General features: G+C 35.8%; 1 protein-coding gene across 2 annotated transcripts in view; it reads right to left on the bottom strand.

Moving 5' to 3' along the window:
• The window catches only part of LOC140160963 (glutamate receptor 2-like), a 158,585-nt gene that overhangs the window by 89,013 nt on the left and 48,353 nt on the right, over positions 1-21,219 (bottom strand). For both annotated transcript variants that reach the window (XM_072184311.1, XM_072184312.1), the window contains exons 13-15: positions 11,968-12,101; positions 6,241-6,439; positions 1,900-2,057 (exon numbers count right to left, since the gene is read on the bottom strand). In XM_072184311.1, the coding sequence (XP_072040412.1) occupies positions 1,900-2,057; positions 6,241-6,439; positions 11,968-12,101 (491 nt within the window). The remainder of the gene's footprint in view (positions 1-1,899; positions 2,058-6,240; positions 6,440-11,967; positions 12,102-21,219) is intronic.

The following is a 21,219-nucleotide window of genomic DNA, read 5'->3' as shown; positions in this document are numbered from 1 at the left end:
ATTCTGTGATTATTACAAAAATGAAAAGGTTGTTTAACGGTGACAGCTTGAAGGTAAATGTCTACGTAAACGTAAAATTGTATGGGTTATTTTTATAATTTTTTAGAAATAAAGAACCATAACTCCCACCATAAGTGTACAAATTACATTAATAGATTAAGGGGGTACTACACCCCTGCCCAATTTTGTGCCTATTTTTACATTTTTCTCAAAAATTATAGAGCATTGGTGACAAGTAAGATATGTAGATTATAGGGGCAAGGACTACAACTGCTACACTGGAAATTTTATTTCAGCACATACAACAGTTGTGGAGTTACAGTCAAAAATGAGGGAAAACCAATATTTGATCAATAAATCAATAACTACTTGCCTTGAGTTGCTGAATTTGCAGTGCAGTAGTCGTAGTCCTTGCCCCTATATTATACATTCTTACTTGTCACCAATGCGCTATAATTTTTGAGAAAACCGCAAAAATAAGCAAAAAATTGGCTAGGGGTGTAGTACCCCCTTAACAAGATTTGTGATTTGTAGATATCAAACAAAATTTACATACGCTCGTAAAGAATCGTTTCAAGCACAGGCGTAGACCCCGGGGGATGTGGGATAAATCCACCCATGTCGACGCCAGTATGTGGGTTTCTAACCAAAATAACCTCATATTTGGCCATTTTAGTAAAAAGTGTCAATTTTTCGCCAGTTTAGCTTCAATATGCCAACATTTACGCGCGCTTCGCGGGCATTTGTACCACTAGCTTATTCTGTCGCCAAATGGGGCTGCATTCACTATACTTCAAGAAATGTTTTCCCAATCCCATCCCTCGATGTCAAAAATCAGTATAGTTTCTCTGTACGTCCACATTTTATTTTGTGTGAAATAATGATTATACAAGAAATTGCTTGATAAGCATCATTGCTAGAGTTTCGTTTTCATTTCCAACATTTAATCAAAATTTCCCGACGGCGCAATGTACGACCCGCCCGTACACGATATGCAGCACGTACTCAAGGGCGCGAAATTTTGGCGCCAAACTGGGACTTTGTGATCCAAATTGTCCATGCGTAGAATCAAGACGGTGACTAGGGGCTGTTGGTGTACTCTGTTACCTTCCACACATCGCTAGCCTACCATTTATAAGATTTATCACAGTTAGCAAGAAGATTTAGTTTTAGTTATCTTTATGTTCTCGATTTTAATTTACATTTACCTGAACATTTTTACCCGTAGGATAAGGACATTAGTCTTAAGAACGTCATTGCGTATTTTTATTAACGACATGGTATAGCTAATACCATGAATACAGTCAACAACCTCTCTCACATTAGGTGCTTTTGAAAACTTCTCTTTCTCTGATGCTAAAATGTTTTATTGTAACTTATTAAACCAATGACTTTCGAAGTAACAGTGTGTGGTGTGTGTGTGGGGTGGGGTGGGGGTGTTGCCAAAATAAACATAGCCAAGGGATGCAGGATATTTAAAGCAAGTTCAAGTAACTTATATTATCTTTTACTGTTCTTTTCAGATCATCTTTTATATTATTATAAACAATCTGTCCTTTCATAGCAACGGATCCAAACGTTTCAGTAATCTCCTATTGACCTGCTTGGTATGGACCACAACATCTTGCAGCATGTCGTGTATCGTGTGAAATACTTACAAGCTGAAATCGCTAATTTTTCATTTGAACGGCTCTTTTCACAGCCACCGAATCAGCAGCAGGAAATGGGCGTTTCAGAGTATATTATTAAGGGGTCATATATAATAATTTGACAACGGGCAGTCTGACAGTTTTATACCTGCCCGACGGCGAAATCAGGTAAGTTAGTCCACATTCATTTACACTACAGAATGAGCCAGTGCGTTTTTCTTTAGTCAGGGAAAGTGATTTTTTATCTTACCTTATATACTCATTTGTTGTTGATTCTGTGAGAAAGACGTATTTACCATCGCCATTTCTAACCATTTCTACCCCCTGTGCGTTGGTCTCAGCAAAAGGGGGTGGATCGGCATTTTTCATTGTTTGCCACATTTTGGCATACACTGGGATATCTGAGTTCTGTAAAATATGAAACAATTAGCGGAATTGGTTAGAGGTCAAACAAATACAGTAAATTGCAATAATTCATGTTTTATGTAATTCGCTAACAATGAATTGTTAAACTCAAATCTATCAATGGCTATATAAACAGCATGTCTTTAAAAAAAGGCAAGTAAAGAGCAATTATAAAATACCGTTGTAACATGATGCTTACATCAAAGTCAAAGGCATAGTCTTAGCTCTCAAATGCCGTTTAGTTCTGTTCAATTTGCTTGTTTTAATCTCAAGATATGTTTAGTAAAAGTGGCACAATTGTGATTTTACCCTATCGTTGTTAACTAAACATATCTCAAGATTAAAAAAAGCAAATTGAACATAACAAACGGCATTTAAGAGCTAAGACTGCGCTCGTGTTGATGTATGCATCATGTTACAACGGTATATTCTACTTGCCAAAGAGGGCGGTTTTCACTTGCACAATTTTTTTGAGAATTTATTATCCCAAAGTCTGAGTTTTTCTTCTGATCGGGTGAAACTAAAAAACATTTAAGTAAATATTGCTTAACAAAAAAGTAAAGGCGTACAAAGTATGCGTGCTTCTAGGCATTTTAATGCTTATATAATTAAAAAGTTGATAATTTCATTTTTAATGAAAATTTGAAAATAAAATGTTGATAATCTAACTTTTTAATATAAAAATTTGAAAATTAAACTTTAAATCATTGTAATGTTATAATAGTAATTAAAAAAAGTAATATCGAACCTTTTATATTACGATCATTTCGAAAGCATTACTATTTATAAGTATATGCACAGACATGAGCTCAATTAACCCTTAAATATTTCCTATTCATCACGCTCCAATTAACCTACTTGTAGTTTGGTTCATTATAAGACGCAATATGCAAGTGTATACTTTTCAGATGACAGTAGCCAAAGGGTTGAGGGGTTTATTAGAAATTTCAGGAAAAACGCTTGATAATATTTTAGTTTTGTATATTTTACGGAGTCATGCTGTGGCATACAATTATAGAGGTAGAGTACTCATGTCGCATGAGTAATTGTGTTTGCTATTTATCAAAACTGTGCTCTTGTCCTCAGTTGCTTGACTTGCAAAGTTTACTGCTTTATTTACAGTTAAGGGGGTACTAAAAATTTGTGATTATTTTTGCATTTTTCTCAAAAACTAATAACACACTGGTAACAAAAGTTATGTATATTATGGGGCAAGGAATCCAATTACTACGCCGAAATTTCAGTGATTCAAGACAAGCAGTTCAGTATATATGATATCAAATGAGGTACATCCTAGCGGTACCTTATTTCTTATCATATATAACGTACCGCTGGTCTTGAATCACTGAAATTTCAGTGTAGAAATTGGATTCCCTGCCCCATATAATATACATAACTTTTGTTACCAGTGTGTTATTAGTTTTGAGAAAATGCAAAATAGACACAAATTTATCGAGGGGTGTATAGTACCCCTTAAAGCCCATTTCAAACAAAAATTGCATTTAGGAAACAATAATTGACACAACTTAACCATGGTGATGTGAGCTGATGTAAGCCCCGGGACGGGAGATTTAAATAAATTCAGGGCTAACTTTTTTTGGCTTTGTGTGCAGCTGTATAGGTTTCGTACACCCTAAACCATGGATCCGTGACGTTTCTCCATTACTCCCCCCCCCCCCTTGTTGGCGGACTACAATTAACCAGGTAGTCTACAATACGTTTGAAGTTATGAAATTATCAGGTAATGATTGTCACTCTCCGTGTTGAATTAATTACATGGTTATTGACTAAAACAAAACAGTTAGATTGCGTTTTTACTATTAATCGTATTTGCACATGGTAATATAGACAAAAGCCTAGTTTTGATTTTCATAACACTGTAAGATTAATGTAAGTTACTAGGTTGAAGGCCTTATAAGTATGGTTAATAATTGCTTGTCAAGTCATCTCTGGCGTAAGAGCAAACATTGGTAGCCGCAAACAACCACTTCAAAACTCGTATTTAACAAACGATAAAATTGAAAATGGCAAACAAACTGACCGTGTAATGATAGGATTTGAAACAAGTGTCCAAACCTATTAATGTTTCCCGACAAGTCATGCGTTGATATAGACAGACGCAAATGATTATTTTTATTATAGTTATGACTGTGATTGGGTCTATTTGATTTAATGAATCAAATTACAATTTACAATATTACCAGAGATGTCAAAGAGAGATTTTGAGGATGCGTGTCCCTTTTGGACAAAGTTCTATAGGGTGTTAACATTTACATACACGTTACAAGTTCTTTTCATTTTACCCAGCTGTCAATTTTCTTATTTCTTTTAAATATTTGGGTAGAAGTGTATTTTGTTCTTTTGTTTTCATCTAAAATATCAATATTAAAGTTTAAAATTAAATCAAGTACAAAACATTGCTGTTGAGCATATGTCACATAAATTGATATTCAATAATATCTGTAAACAAATAAGTGCATAATTTTGGTGATTATGTCTAAAAATGAGATAACTGATATTAATAATTGTTTGTATTGATCAAAAGATACATCTGACATTTTTAAGATCAATGTGTTTTCAATTTTGACCTCTTGAAAATAATAATGGATATTTCGATTTGAATGTAGCGGTAAAATTCACACAATACCATTTCTTTTAAGTAATCAATTAATGGCCGAAAACATGGGCTACATTTGTCAAAATTAAATTTAATGCAAGAAATTAGCAGAATATTTTGACAATTCAAACGATGTGAACATTCTAAATGCGCACTACTGGAGAAAATAAATGCCTGACCTTGACATACAGTTATTGAATAACGAACCGAATCAAAACAATATTTTGTTAGAGACTGATAAAAAATTATTTTTGTTACCAAATGTTAACTTCCGAATGGTTTAACCCAGAGCTTTGAACCAATCAATGACAGGGACACTGTTTGAGTGACAGCGGGCGAAGAAGTGCCAACATTAATCATTTTTGTGGTGCAAATATCAAAGTAGATGTTTTGGGTATCTTTATAATCGGAATATTATCGAAATGGTGTTTAAAAATGTAATCTATTATTTTTAGAGATATGTCTTTGTAACCTCTTTCTGAATAAGCATGGCAATCAGGGATGCAAATTGTGCGGGAGCGGGGAGCACCACTCCTAGGAAAATGACAGTCAAGATTGAGGAAATAATGCTTTGGGAAGAAAAAGAAAGAGAGGAAAAAGAGGGAGGAGAAGAAAAGAAAAGAGAAGAGGAAGATGGAAAAGGAGGAGAGGAAGAGGAAAGAAAAAAGAAGAGGAGTGAAATAGAGGTAGAAGATTACGTACAAGGAAACAGATCTCTGCAAAGAGGGCTGTGAGGCAGTGAAGCTACTGAATGTGCAAAATTTGGAGGAACTCACATGATTGTTCAAGAAATAATAGCGAAAAAGAGGAAGGTGTTGGTGTATGGAAATTGGGTTATAATACATATGAGGAAATTTACAATTAATCACCAGAGGAGGTATTCAATGTAATATAGCAGGAAATAGAAGTTGGGTGAAGGTAAGTGAAAACACTGGGCACATAACTGAGGAAATTTATTGAGAGGCAGTACTCATATTTGAGTAGAGAGGCGGCAATGAGGATTTTATGGGAATAAAAGTCATGAAGGATTTCAGTGTATTTACTAATGCCAGTGAGGAGAAATATTGTGGAAATTTAAAAAGAACCATAAAGCACTGAACAAATTGTGCTCCCTCTGACAAAAAATGAAAGAGGAAATGGGGGGGGGGGCAAAAAAAAAAAAAAAAGGGGAAAGGAGCCTGTGTCACACCAAAATTGACCCCAAACTAGTGTAAAATACCAAATTTTTGCGCGCTACGCGCGCACATTGTCCAGATACTGCGTTTTTGGAATTCTCAAAGACTTAACACAATGTTGCTCCAAATATACATGCTATGTTACCATTCTCATCTTTTGAAGTGCAAAATAAAGCTATTTTATGTCTGGTATGATTGAGGAAATCTTGCGCCTAAAAACCTTGCTCCTGAGGAAGAAATCACAATTGCACCCCTGATGGCAATGACCAAATCGCGCCAACACGATATATATATACACTATTATAATAGGTTGATCATGTTAATCTGGATTTGAACAAACCAAATTGACGTGGCATTAAAGTACGATTTGTATATCCTAAGTAACATAATTCACCTCAAAGAAATCTTTGGTTGAGCCTGATCCTAAACATCCATAAGATATATCCTTTTGTTGTACTAAATCTTCTGCTGAGTTGATTGGAGAATCCATTCTTGTAACTGTAAGAAAAGCTGCAAGGTTGGCCGTGTACGAGGATATGACGATAAGAGTGAAGAACCACCAAACGCCTCCTACTATTCGTCCTGAAAGGGCTCTATAAATATAATAAAAACGAAATAGGTCATTAACAAATAGTACAAAATGTTACCATTGAAACGTACACTACCAGATTCCTATCATGCGGTGCCTGCACAGGTACACCGTCGCCAAGGTACTTGCCTGGTACACTGCAGTACCAGTGAAGTACCAGTGGAGTACCAATACAATGCCACTGCTGGTGGGTATTGTGCAGTAGCAGCATTGGTACAGTGTAGGTAATCTGTGTGTAACAGTCCGGTACCTTGGCGATGGTGTACCTGTGCAACCGGCCGCACTAGGAATGTTATAGTGTAGTTTGCTTTGACCTTGTTATGTATTATTTCTCATTTTATAGCGGAAGGGGAAAATCTAAAAATCCGAACAACCCTACAACTACAACACCTTTAACAATGCTTTACTCCAATTCAATATAGCATTGTAAGTAAATATGCACATAAGCACAACATAAATATACGTAAAAGCACTATTTTTGCTTTGATAAATTTACATACAGAAAATGACATTTTTAAATGCTTCAAAATGTGTTGCCTTTCAAGGGTGAACCACGTACATTCTTACTTACACTACAAAAACTATAACCAGAATTTTGAGTTTCAAATACGCCCCATATGCAAACGAATGTTGCTTTTGACATTCAATTTTAATTCAAGATTAGCTTAAAGTGAAACATGAGTAGAAAAATGAGACGAATTATGGGTCGCCGACTGAACAAACATACATGTAGTATTACAATCCACGTTGTTGCATTACACATTATGTTCAAAATACAAGATCCTCGCGGTTACCTGAAAGCAAACAAAACAAACCTGTCCCTGGTTGTTGTTATTTGAAGGAACTTGCCACGGTGTTTGTTTAAGGAAAAGCATCTTTAAAAAGCTCAATACAAGGAAAACATTAACGAAGTCTCAAGTCATAAAGTTATTAACATTATTGCAAACTTAACCATCTCCGTGGAGAAAAACATTTAGTGATTGGTTTAGAATAAACATACTTGAATTGAATTCTTCAGAAACGCTCATTAGCTCAAAACAATCTGACAGCTTTGACATTCAAATAATAGATCCTATCACGAATTGTGGCCTCTCTTATACTTGAAGATGCTGTCACTGTTCTTTATAAACCATGCAGCTAGCCCTAGACATCTTACTCTGTTAACAATTCAAATTCATTAAGTCTATCTCTATATTCTGAAGTTTTTTAATGAATGTAAACCGAGTCGGGAGGCATGTTGTTTGTTTTCAAAACAAGACTGGTAATCTATCCATTACCCATGTCCATTCTTACTGTTTTCAAGTAGCGCGTGAAATGTCTTCTTTACTGACGATGTTCAGAAGACTAATTCTCATATCAATTTGTAAGCGCTCTTTTAGCAAAGTCATAGTTCATTGAATTTACAACCGTATGACAAAACAGGCGAAAATAGTAACTTTTGCACAAGATTTGCGATTTTAAGGGAATTAGCCATTGCTCATTCTAGTGACGCTAGTTTATGGACAATATAAGTGTGCTTTTTCACTTTTAAGGGATCCAAAATGAGCGTTTATTGCGTTTCGACAGTATTTTTTGTGGGACATGAGAGCACTTCAGACCTATCGAACTGCATTCTGAATACGAAGCGTGTCTTTCTGATATCAAATAATTTTCATTTTTTTAAATCACAATATAATACAAATTTTATGACAAATTATAAAAATTTGATATTTTTCAAATTTTTGATATATAACAGTCCTCGAAGTAAATTATATAAATCTAATGATATATTCTTAAAGTGTATGTAGCAGGAGAGAAAAGCCGACGGTCAATTGAAAATTTTGACCTTTCATATTGAAGATATGGATTTTTTCCCAAAAGACCTAATTTTTTTGGTGTTTTGGGAAAAAAAATCCATATCTTCAATACGAAAGGTCAAAATTTTCAATTGATCGTCGGCTTTTCATCCCACCTACATACACTTTAAGTATAAATCATCAGATTTATAAAGTTTACTTCAAGTACTGTTAAATATCAAAAATATCAATTTTAATGATTTGCCATAAAATGTGTATTAACTTGCGAATTTCAAAAAATCAAAATTATTTGATATCAGAATGACATTCTTCGTATTCAGAATGCAATTCGATATGTCTAATGTGCTCTAATGTCCCAAAATAAATACTGTCCAAACGTTCATACCCCAGCCCTTAATGACATAAAATTTGACAAATATTGTAAGGAACACTTGAGGTTTTGATTTTTAAAACCTACATTTTGGACAAAAATGTGCTTGGATAGGTAGTTTTCAACATATTTACCACATTCGCCTTGCTATAACATTGAATCAAGTTATCTGTTGACCTAGTGACGAAAAGTGTTTTTAGGCGGAAGTGTTAGCTTTTGTTTGATATAAATAAATTCTAATTGGATGAAGGGAACACTTGAGGTTTCGACAAAAACCAATCAAAGAGGCCCATTTTCCAGTTAGAAGCTCCACAGCTCTCACATTGCTATGCACTCAACCGTGAAGTGTAATCAAAGACTGTGGTGGAGACATTCACTTCTTGTTGTTCTCTGCTTGGAAGATCTTGGACGAAAATGTGTGCTCATGTATATCGAGGTGGAAACTGTGCGCATGTTGGTCGTTTTTGTATAGAAACTTAAATGGCCCTTGCAAAAGGGCTCCTGGTGATGTAATGCACCAAAATTTAATATGTTACTCGGTTACTGTTGACTTGTATATTATGTACAAACCAACCATAACAGGTCTTTTTGGAATGTATATCTTCAATACGAAAGGTAAAAATTTTTAAATGAGGACGACTTTTCCTCCCACCTACATACACTTTAAGTACATATCATTATATTTATAAAGTTTACTTCGAGGACTGTTAAATGTCAAAATTTTTAATCATTTGCCATACAATCGTGATATACAATTGAATATATGAATACAAAAGCCACCCAAGTCCATACTTTGGCCAAATTGAGTTAAGCATGGGAAAGTGTTGCTATACATAGGCCTGTCATATGTATGCAAGAACAACTGAAATTCATCCTCTGTGTCTATTGAGCATGTGAAAAATAGCATGTATGAAAGAATCAACCCAAGTCCATGATTTGAGTCTTGTAACACATTGATTGAAATCCAGTATGTATAGAAGTCCACTTGTAACACATTCATTGCTGGAGAGTGACTTTTGAAAAAAAATGGGTTTAATCAAGGAAAGTGTGTGGTTTATATTACATGGCAGAATGCTTATCAACATTATACATAACTGTGTGCTTTATTTTGTATTATCTTACTAGTGGTAATCTCATTCCAACATTATTGTCTTTGTATAAGATTCAAAAACCACCCAAGTCCAGAATTTAAAATGAACCCCACGAAGTCCCTGAAATGCTAATCGTCATACCTAATACAGTATACCACACCCATTTGCACGTACAACTTACCATATTGACCAGGTAAATCTAACTGAAGGAATTAAAATGATACACAGGTTTTTTTCTCAAAATCACTTCCCATGGACTTAGGTGGGTTTTGGATTCATGTATTCAATTGTATTCAATTGTATATATCGTGAATTTCAATATGTCAAAATTATTTGATATCAGAAGGACATTCCTCAAATTCCGAATGTAATTTGGTATGTCTGATGTGCTCTCATGTCCCACCAAAAATACTGTGCAAACGTTGCTATGCAATCCCTTAACTCAGTTCCATTCAAATTGTCAGCCCTTGCCTGTCGTATTAGAGCAGTAGTATTGACCCACGTTTCAGTCAGATGTTGCAAATAATTCAACACATTGGGCAATTTCGTGCAACTTCTACAAAAACCGGTCCATAGGTATATTTGTATCTTAAAAATTTAAACGGGTGCATTGTTATTATACATTAGATCAAGCGCAACGGCGCGTCGGTCGTATTTATTCAATGTGTAGGAATTAATTATTAGTAGTTTTCAAGCTTTCGTCAGGAGTAGCTCTGACTTCTTCAGGACAAAGTACCTAAGAATGTAAGTTTTGGTGGCTCTGAAAAGAGCCGTTCAATGAAGACTGCCCCTTGTCTACAGAGAACTAGCAGATCTCGCCTATCTGCTAATATAAAGGTTTTGGTGGCTCTGAAAAGAGCCGTTTGCTGAAGACTGCCCCTTGTCTACAGAAACAAGCAGATCTCGCCTATCTGCTGAATGTGTAGGGTTTAAGATTTTGGTGTGTATAAATAATTCCACCCTATTATTGAAAATAAAAATATACAACGCTACATTATCAAGTCAGTATTTGGGCGACCGCTTGTTTATTATTTGTCTGTTTGCATGTGCGTTTGTTTGGGCTAAAGGTTTATTGTTAAGTAGAGCACATGCCTGTATTTGGCGCTAAGAATTCTAGTAGATTTGTGTTAATATAGAAAAGAGACGACAATTATTTGTTCTCCAGGAGCAGCTGCATAGTCATTAATTGAATTCCTTGATGGGTGAAAATGACAGTTTCTTACGAAACTTATCTTTTCTTTATTTGGAGTAATATCAGATGGAGTGACTGTCGCAGTTACATAACTCGTTTTTAAGGCTTATAATAAGGATGACCAATGAACCATCAACTTGATTAGAACACTCCCATAGACATGCAGGGAGCTTAACTGTCACTGCTTGCACAGACATTTCTAATTGAGCTCATTCTTTTATTTTTCATAATGTTTCTGTAAAAATTGGGATGTTAATGCCAATTATGTTTTGTAACTATCCTGAAAATTACAGCAACATAACTTATTTGGGTTTTCTGTAAGTGTGAGTCAAAATTGGTCCATCGCCACATGCGCTTAATTGCCAGTGGCCAAGTATAGCACTGCTCAGAATGGCACAAAATATTCAGATCAATAAGATCAGGTAAAAACCTTGACCTACTGAGCTGTAATTTGGCAGAGTTGCCGATATTACCTCTATCATACCCTCTGTAAAAAGGTTTTAAAAAAATGGACAAGTAGATCCTGAGTTATAAAATAAATCACTAGCTTCCCTTTGGAATTTTCATACACCTTTCGAGTCATGTTAAATAGACACCTTTCTGAACATAAATGTGAAGTTTCGTGCTCATTTGATGTATTTTGTACCTGATCTCAACCTGACTTGCTGCTATACACGCACAGGAGCTGTACTTTTAAATACTCGCCTAATCAATAATGAGTCTTTCACTCCATTGTTAAAGTACTGTGCTCCATGTAGCAATATGGAGTGACCAGGTCCTAGAGTGTAAAGCAGTATACAGACTTTTTATTGTACGTACAATATAGTATGTACAATATGTACGATATTTAATCTATTGCCATTCTATTTCCAGTAATGTTTAAGTTCTAACGAATGTTTGATGACGTAAAATCGATAATTTCTGCTAGATATTGTATGTAACATATTATAGATTTTTCGATGGCCATAATTATTTATCTTACATATAAGGCATAAATAATGTTGTGATTGCCGGAGACTTCCTTTAATAAATCTCGGATTGAAACATTGAACTAGTAATGACATCATACCTATATATACTTACCTTGGGCAGATATCACAACCTTGTTGCATCAAAGCGCCCATTGAAAACCACAGACTGTTGGGAAAGTCAAAGTCATTGGTTCGCTCATCCGACATGGAGTTATTGGAGACACGGGCGTCATTATTACCGCTGTTCTGTATTAAATAGAAACAAAAATAAAAGGATGCATGATTATTTATTTGGCTACTTGTTTGTTTGTTTGTTTGTTTGTTTTCTTTGTGCGCCTTTTGTTCATCTAGTCGGGCTATTGAGATTTGTGGGAAATTTTACAAATCTGAAAAATAAAAAGTCTGGTTTTCATGTGTCACTTGAAAACCGGAAGACTTTGTGAATGACAAGTCTCAACTACGACTTTTCTCGACAACGCTGACTTTGAGTGTACGTAAATGAAGCGGTATAGCGTACCATTAAAATGGAAATAAGGGGAAACGAAAACGAAATAAACATTATGAACTACATTGATTCACCATGAATTGTATATTTGAAATCTATATAAAGTTATGTAACTGGTAGAAACTGCGTGAAAGGGGCTTATATTCTATACTCTATATAAAAAGGGTGTATCTAGAGCAACATTATTAAAATGTGAAAAAAAATGCATTACATTTGTTGAATGCTTTTGTATATAAATTGTGTTTTTGACTTTCTGCTGTGATTTATATCTGATATCTATATAAAGTTATGTAACTGGTAAAAACTGCATGACGGGGCTTATGAACATTGCCTTATTCTATATATAAAAACGGTGCAACTAGAGCAACATTATTCGACTGTAAAAACATTTTTATTACAGTTGTTGCGTGCTTTTGCATTCAAATTGGGTTTTTGACTTAATAGATGCAGGATGTTACGGGGAGAAAGAGACAAGTAAAATCTTATTATATACACCGTAATCCGATAGCAACAATTCCAATTCGGCTGTTTTCTCTTTCAAAATTGTCATTTGTGATGCATGGCATTGTGGGATTTTTTTTTAAAGAATTTTTTGTCTTTTTTTACATCAGTTCCTGTTACCGTATAGTAGATATAGTTTAAAATCCGTGTAAGATAATATTGAGTTTTCATAAACAGGAAAACAATTATATGTGTTAATTGTATGATATATATTTCATAAATTAATTTAAATACTCTAATGCATTTAAATATTTAAAGCACTCACACAATTACACTTTTAAATATATTTTAAAAGATACTTATTCATGTTACTATAATCATTTCATATGTAAATAAGCAAAGTATAGTATGGAAAGTCGTACATATGGAAAGGTTTCTATACAAAAACGATTCCCTTATAAAACATCATGCGCACAGTTTCCACCTCGATACACCTGAGTGCACATTTTCGTCCCAAGAGCTTCCAAGCAGAGAACAACAAGCATTGAATGTCTCCACCACAGTCTTTGATTACACTACACGGTTGAGTGCATAGCAATGTAGGAGCTGTGAAACATCTAGCTAAAAAATGGGCCTCTTTGATTGGTTTTTGTCGAAACCTCAAGTGTTCCCTTCATCCAATTTTTTATATCAAACGAAAGCTAACACTTCCCCCTAAAAGTGCTTTTAGCCACTAGGTCAACAAATAACATAATTCAATGTTATAGCAAGGCGAATGTGGAAAATCTGTAGAAAACTATTTATCCAAACACATTTTTTGACAAAAATGTAGGTTTTAAAAGTCAAAACCTGTGTTCCTTAAAATATTTTTCAATTTTTATGTCATTAAATGAAAAAGCACACTTATGTCGTCCATATACTAGAGGCACTAGAATGAGCAATGGTCAATTCTCTTTAAATTGCAAATATTGTGCAACTATGACTTTTAAAAAAGAGCGCTTACAAATTGATATGCTGCCTAGATAAGATATAGGGACAATTCATTTAACAGATAGCTTTGCAAAACCAAAGAGAAGCTATGTTCACAATAAAAACGATCTTGAAATGCTTGACCGGTAAATTCTGACCAGGTATTATGATCTACTAATATTGCTAACGTTGAAACACATGTATTTTTATAAATAGCTTTGCCTTTAAAATGCTAACGATTAAATGCAGCATGCACATTCAACATAGCATCAATTATGAATTCATGTTATCCACCACGCGTCAAAATTGAAAAAATACAAAAGCGACGGCCTGACAGTTTTCCTGAGTGTTGAAAACAAAGATTTTACCATCAAGATGGCAGTTACAGCCAAAGGACTAGAGCCATTTGTGTGTGTTTAAATAAGAACATAACACAACATAACACAATTACAATATAAAACAACACAGCACACAAACAACAAACAAACTAAACATCCTTTCATTCGACTGTGTAGTAGGCGACTAATTAAAGTTTCTTAAAGTGTATACTATTCCAACCTGGTCTCTCTAATATTCAGTCTGTATGTGACTGAACACATAATCAGTCTATATGAGACTGAATATACGGCTCCAAAATGTTCCTCCAAAAACAATAGCATACAAGCTTGCACTATAAATTAGCCCCCGATAGATGGCATGGTCTGAAGATTGAGGAAAATTGTAGGGTAAAAAGTAAATAAAAATTAAGTGTATAAAATGGGTCAGCTGATGGGTGACGAGCTATCCCTTTGATTCCCTTAAAAGATTACTCTTACTTTCATACCCACTTCATGCCCAGTATCAACAAAAGACATCAAGGCCACAAGGCCGGCAGACCCGAGGCCGGCGACTCCCATACGACGACTAAACACTCCAAGTGGGACCCTAATACAAGAGCCCCGCAGGGCAATAAAGCAAGAGTAACCTTAACGTGCCATTGACCACTAGTAACCTTAATGTAACATTGCCCAACAGCAATCTTAATGTAAAACAGAGGGCGCAATTTACTGCTGTATATTCAGTCTCATATAGACTTAATATGAGTATCGATTCAGTCGCATACAGACTTAATATTAGAAAGACCAGGTTGACTAATCATACATATAATACTATAGTGATGCAATAGCATCTGGTTGTAAATCGTTGTTGGTTTATTTGGTTAAAGGATACCAACAAAATAAACAATCAAGCTCAAACAAACCCAACCAAAAACTGTACTTCGAGGATTGAGAGCCAGAAAGCTTTAACTCACACAGGATTCCTTCTGGTTCTCAACCCTCGACTTTTAAAGTTTCGGTTCACGTGTCCATTGGACACCAAAAGAAATGGAAACAGAAAACCTGGTAGACCCCCCTCTAACATACGTGGATGTATTGAAACAGGACACTGGACTGAATGTTATGGATTTGGGAACGGCCATGCAGGACAGAAGGACTTGGCGTGCTGTTGTAGTTCGAGGACACCACTCATCTTAAGCAAGTAAGCAAAGTTCTGCAAAACAATTCTTTCGTTTTCGAATTTAGTTTTCTCTCTTTGGTTTCTTTCAAGGCCCAGATTTGATTAAAATTTCAAATTATTTAATGGAGACGATGTGAAGCCCTCTTTTTGTTTGTGCTGCTAAAAACCGCCAGGTGGGTTTCTAGTTCTTTTTGCATTTCTCCGCTTGTTATGTTCGACACGGTTATCACCTCTTGAGCCAATTAACTGGATTATTTATGACTTTCAGTGGGGTTAGTGTTCGGGAAGTATAGGGTTAAGGTTAGAGTTTACAATGTCGATTAAACGGAGGTTGATTGATTGCATTCTAACCAAAAACTAAAATAAATACGAAATACGATTGCGATCCCGGGATTGCGATGTGTAAGCATGACAATAGATTTAAAGAGACCGGCAAACCGAAAACTTAAAAAGGCCCGTTGTCGCTAGCATTTATTGTATGTTGGTCTTGTTGATAACACATTTCTTTAGAGCGGTAACTACCCATAGGCTGGTATTGTAACATTGTATCATGACCGATTCTCAAGAAGGATACTTTGTATGTTACTACGAAGGGACAAATGAATCTACTCTTTTTAAGAATGTGTGTGGGAATCACTCCGAGTCATATTTGACCCCACAGAAATTAAATAAAAATGTGGAAAACCAAAAAATGGTTCAACTTTTAATCGATTCAAAATTGCATCATATAACAATTTAAGACACCCAACCCAAGTATGTGGCGGTAATTTGTTGTCCTGAAATTTAATAAACAATTTTATTAAATACAAAAACAAAACTCGTGATCGTGGAAGATTCCGAAATGTCGCCTAATCTACTGTCAAATATTATACTAGTCAGCTGTCCTGGTAAGCAGTCATTTATAAATTGCCTATGACATAAGTTGGTCTTCGATCAATCTATGAAGGCCAGCAAAAATAACCTGCGAAAAGCGTGATGTTGCAGCAGTCAAAATTAATTTCGTCACCTTTGCATCATACATGTACCAAATAAAAATGTTATTCTAAGTAAACAATCAAGCTGTCATTGGTCATCTATGTGCGGGAGGTGGTTAGGTCTGGAATGGATCTAACGAAGATGTATCACTGCATCCATCCCACAATACACTGGGCGAACCCGGGCTGTGAGCCTTATTTAAAACAATAAATATTATCATCATTATTTGGTAAGAAAATGAGTAAAGCATAGTATGTGAAGTCGTCCAGCCTATAAGATAACATAGGGCCAATAGACGAATCCAATTTCACACATTCCTGCACCTCAATGGCAGCCATAGCCGCGACGGGGACCCAACTATCTCACCTAAAATGTGAAATGATGCGGCCTTGAAGGGTATTTTAAACTTCATTCTATCACCCGTGTTACACCTAGACAAAAGAATGATGACAGTTTACAACACAAAAGAATCTAACATCGAATTTTTAGTGGGTTTAATCCACCCAATTGGGCACTCACAACACCTGTTTGGTGCATGCGGGGACCCGAAAATGGCCGACCAAATCCTGACCATGACTTGGCTCGTTGGATTCGTCTATAAGGAAAACTTATTTTCACCGATAGATTTACATAGGCCTAACCAGCGAGAAGTTATACCTCTGTCACACTAAGACGGCCTGGGTCAACGTACATCGCCGTATACAAAATAACAAAAATGGTTTATCTGGTGGCAAAATCACCAGTCCGACAGAAGATTTGGTGGGATTTGGGGTCCGATTTAAGTTTCTCTATGCGTTGTGGCCGGTAATAATCCTGCAGGCGTCTTATGTATGTCCGATCGTTCAATAAAATATTCGGCGAGTCCGTCCCATGTGACGCCAGCAGAGGCGTCGATCCTATTTAAAAATTGGGGAGGGGGCAAAGAGAATTTGATAATGTAATTAATGGCGAAGCGGGCCTGAGCACCCACCTTCAAGCACTGCCTAATATAATCACAGGCCTACTTCGGCTTACTATTGACCCGGGCCTACCCAATTACATGCAATTTAACCTTTTCTCTTCTCTTTTCCTCTTCTCCTTTTCTTCCTTTCTCTTCTCTTTCCTCTCTTTTCCCTCTTTTTTCTTTCTTGTCAGTCATTAAAACTGGGCGAGTTTACAATGTCGATCAAACGGAGGGCTATACCTTTCTCTTATTTAACATGTTTGATTGGTTGCATTCCAACCAGATACTAAAATAAATACGAAATACAACTGCGATGTAGATTTAATGACACCGGCAAACCGAAAACCTATAAAGGCCCATTGTCACTAGCAATTATTGTATGTTGTTTTTCTTGATAACACATTTCTTTAAAGCGGTAACAACCCTTAGGCTGGTATTGTAATATTGTATCATGACAAATTCACAAGAAGGATACTTTGTATGTTACTACGGAGGGACAAATGAATCTACTCTTCGTTTGTAAGAAATATATAGCAGAAAGTGAGATTGCTTGTTGATTTTCAAGCAATTCTATAAACCGTCAAAGTTATATCGTATTTAAATGTATTGTTTTGTTTTGTTTTGAAAAGAAAAATTAACCTATAAATCATACATCGTGAAGCCACTGTGCATGCATGAATCCCACGTATATGTGAAATCGTCCTGCCTATAAGACAACATACGGTAACTTATTTTTACCGATAGATTTAAGCTATGTCCGCAATAAAACCATTAAAAGATACAATTGTATTCAATTGGAGCAGATGCCCCACTGTGGATCCTAGGAATTGCGGGAGGGCCTGAAAAAGGGACTCCTGACCACCGTTACATGCGTCCCCTCCCTCGGACTAGCGGACCATAAGACTATGGCAATGGATAACAGTAATGATCAAAGTGTTGGCCGGCTTTGAAAGCGGTTGTTAAAACGTCACATCCATTAACGTGGTAAAAAGCAATGGTCTACATGTGTACTAACATACTGACTAACGTCCTAGCTGATTTGTGAAGGGAAAATCAAAATATTTGCCAATAATTGTAGCATAAATGTTATTTCAGCTACTGAAATAAATATCCAATCGTAGAAATAATATACGCAATTCCAATCAATTTCTGAAAATTGAACCTATATAGCGGAACCTATATAGCGCAGCCAAGTGAACAAGTGGCATAACAAATCCAGAGAAAATATCTCTTTTCACGTTGGCGCTACGCAAGGGCAAATATGAAAACTTGCTGCAGACGATATCAAACACGCTTAGTCGTGAAATCTGCTTTCGATTGAACAGCTAAGCTCGTTGCTTATTTTTGTTGCATATAATATGGTAATTGTCTCGGTGCAGAGCTCAGTAAGTGTTTCCTTAAATGGTCTACATCCTAAGGTCCTATTTTGTTAATCATATATTGTCATAAGTCCAAAAGTGTGCTATTACCCTAATCCTAATACTAAACCCTAGTACTACGAACGAAGGATGGTTGTAGCACCCCTAAAGTTTATCATAGTAAACGCTTGTGTCTACACCCAAACGACTAGAGCTATCCTTTGCGCTCATTTATGTTTTATATGCCAGCACCCTACCCGAAGTAGGGCCGATCATCTTACTCACAGCCCTTATTTTCGGATTAGCTAATTACCTTAGATTTGTTAACAATGTTAATCGTAAAACCGGCGGTGAGTGAAGTTTAACCCAAAATTAAAAAGTAAAACAATGAAAGTAAATTGAGTTCATGTAATATGGGGACTATTTTACGCTATAAAATGGCTTCAAAAGATAAAAAGACTCAGCAAGGACTGGCCCTACATCGAAAACATAAACATGTTTCTACATAAAGCGATTCATGAAAAACACAATAAATTACTTTTAATGAATGAAACAAGTGTCAACAAAATAGTAGGAAAAAGTGTTGAGTCGCTTGCTCCTGAACCGATTGATGAGGACTATAAAGATGATGCTTGTTTGTGGGAATTAGTTACCTAAGTGCAAACATACCGTAATGGTACGCTCTCTGTGTCGAAGCTTCGCTATGCCGAATGTTCGCTATGTCGAAATGATGTTCGTTTGGTGAAATAGGTTCTTTATGTCGAATCTAACCGTAAACCATACAGCCCTAACCCTAAAACTAAACCCTTACCTTATTTCCCATACATATCAATTTGTAAGCGCTCTTTTTAGCAAAGTCATAGTTCATTGAATTTACAACCGCATGACAAAACAGGCGAAAATAGTTTTTTTCTTTTTGCACAAGACTTGCAATTTAAAGAGAATTGGCCATTGCTCATTCTATTGACGCTAGTGTATGGACAATATAAGTGTGCTTTTTCATTTAATGACATAAAATTTGACAAATATTGTAAGGAACACTTGAGGTTTTGACTTTTAAAGCCTACATTTTGGCCAAAAAATGTGCTTGGATAGGTAGTTTTAAACAGATTTACCACATTCGCCTTGCTATAACATTGAATTGCGTTATCTGTTGACCTAATGACGAAAAGTGTTTTCAGGGGAAGTGTAAGCTTTCGTTTGATAAAAAAAAAAAAAAAAATTGAATGAAGGGAACACTTGCGGTTTCGACAAAAACTAATTACAGAGGCCCATTTTCCAGCTAGAAGCTCCACAGCTCATACAATGCTGTTCACTCAACCGTGTAATGTAATCAAAGACTGTAGTGGAGACAATTCACTGCTTACTGTTGTCTGCTTGGAAGCTCTTGGCCGAACATGTGTGCTCAGGTGTATCGAGGTGGAAACTGTGCGTAGATGGTTTATAAGAGAATCGTTTTTGTATAGAAACCTTTCCAAAAACCTTATTTCCTATATGACATAGCGAACCTAATTTTCAACATTGTTACGATTTAAAAAGACCGAAGGCCAATACACAATTAACATAGTTCTATAATTCAAAACTCAGGAATTATCTATTTTAAAGTAAGGAATGCTTTTGTACATAGACAACATCATTATTCGCTGACAAATCAAATTAGCATCATATTATAACAAGGTATAACAACTATAATCTTGTTCAAAGGTATATTTTAAAACTGGTCAACAACACTCACTTTTTGAACCAAATATTTCAGAGAAACCATTCTACATCATCAGCGGTGTAATGCTGTTGGTAGACAGACTGATGATTCTCTAGTGTTTCTAGATGTTGTTGGCAATGTCCTTTTTGTCCGATGTGATGGTGTTTCTAGAAGAGAATCATATATTCTAGAAAGTTCTCGGCCCGTCCCTTTTTACTGTTTTTAGGACGGGCTGGTCTCTTGTTTGATTTTAATGGCTTCCCTCACTTTCCTGGGCAAAAACTTGTCTTCTCTGCAGAGGACTTTAACATTTCCAATGTCCGGTTTATGTCCGGTGTCCTTGCTGTGCTCTGCTAATGCCGATTGATTTGGTGTTGTCTTGGCAGTGTGTTCTTTGAAGATAACTGCTATGGCTTTTGTGGCAATAACGACACAAAATTATGCTATTTTCATATTCAATTCGTTCTTCTGAAACAGTTAAATCCAATCTGTTCCATTTACATTCACCATTTGGCAGTCCTACATAAATCAGAGATCAGTTTGTTGGAAAAAGATCCATCATAAATCCCTTTTTGGGAAACTGCGCACACTTTGGCGCAATCCAATATTATTCTCACAGCGGCTGAATTGTAGTACTTTCATTACACCAATATTCCACTTGGTTCCAATCACTCTGCATAGCTGCACCTTCTTACGCTATTAGTCATTAAGGCTCTGTCAAAAAATATTTTGTCCCCAGACTTTATAGTAAACACTAGTTTACCACTGCTGCAACATTGATAATTAATTGCCAAATATTTCATTGAGTAATACCGGGGAAGGGTTTTCTTTACATAATTATGATGTTATGCAATAATTACATTGTGATATCTGGGAATCCCACAACCGATTATAAACTTGACCGATGGCTGTTTGTTCTAAGCTAAGTACCGGTACGTACTACGGTTGTTGTTTCTGAAATTTTTATTTTGTTA

The sequence above is a fragment of the Amphiura filiformis genome, chromosome 9 (assembly GCF_039555335.1).
Source record: "Amphiura filiformis chromosome 9, Afil_fr2py, whole genome shotgun sequence".
NCBI lineage: Eukaryota > Metazoa > Echinodermata > Ophiuroidea > Amphilepidida > Amphiuridae > Amphiura > Amphiura filiformis.
Note: the sequence above shows the minus strand (reverse complement) of the source record. Positions and strands in the feature narration are given on the sequence as shown.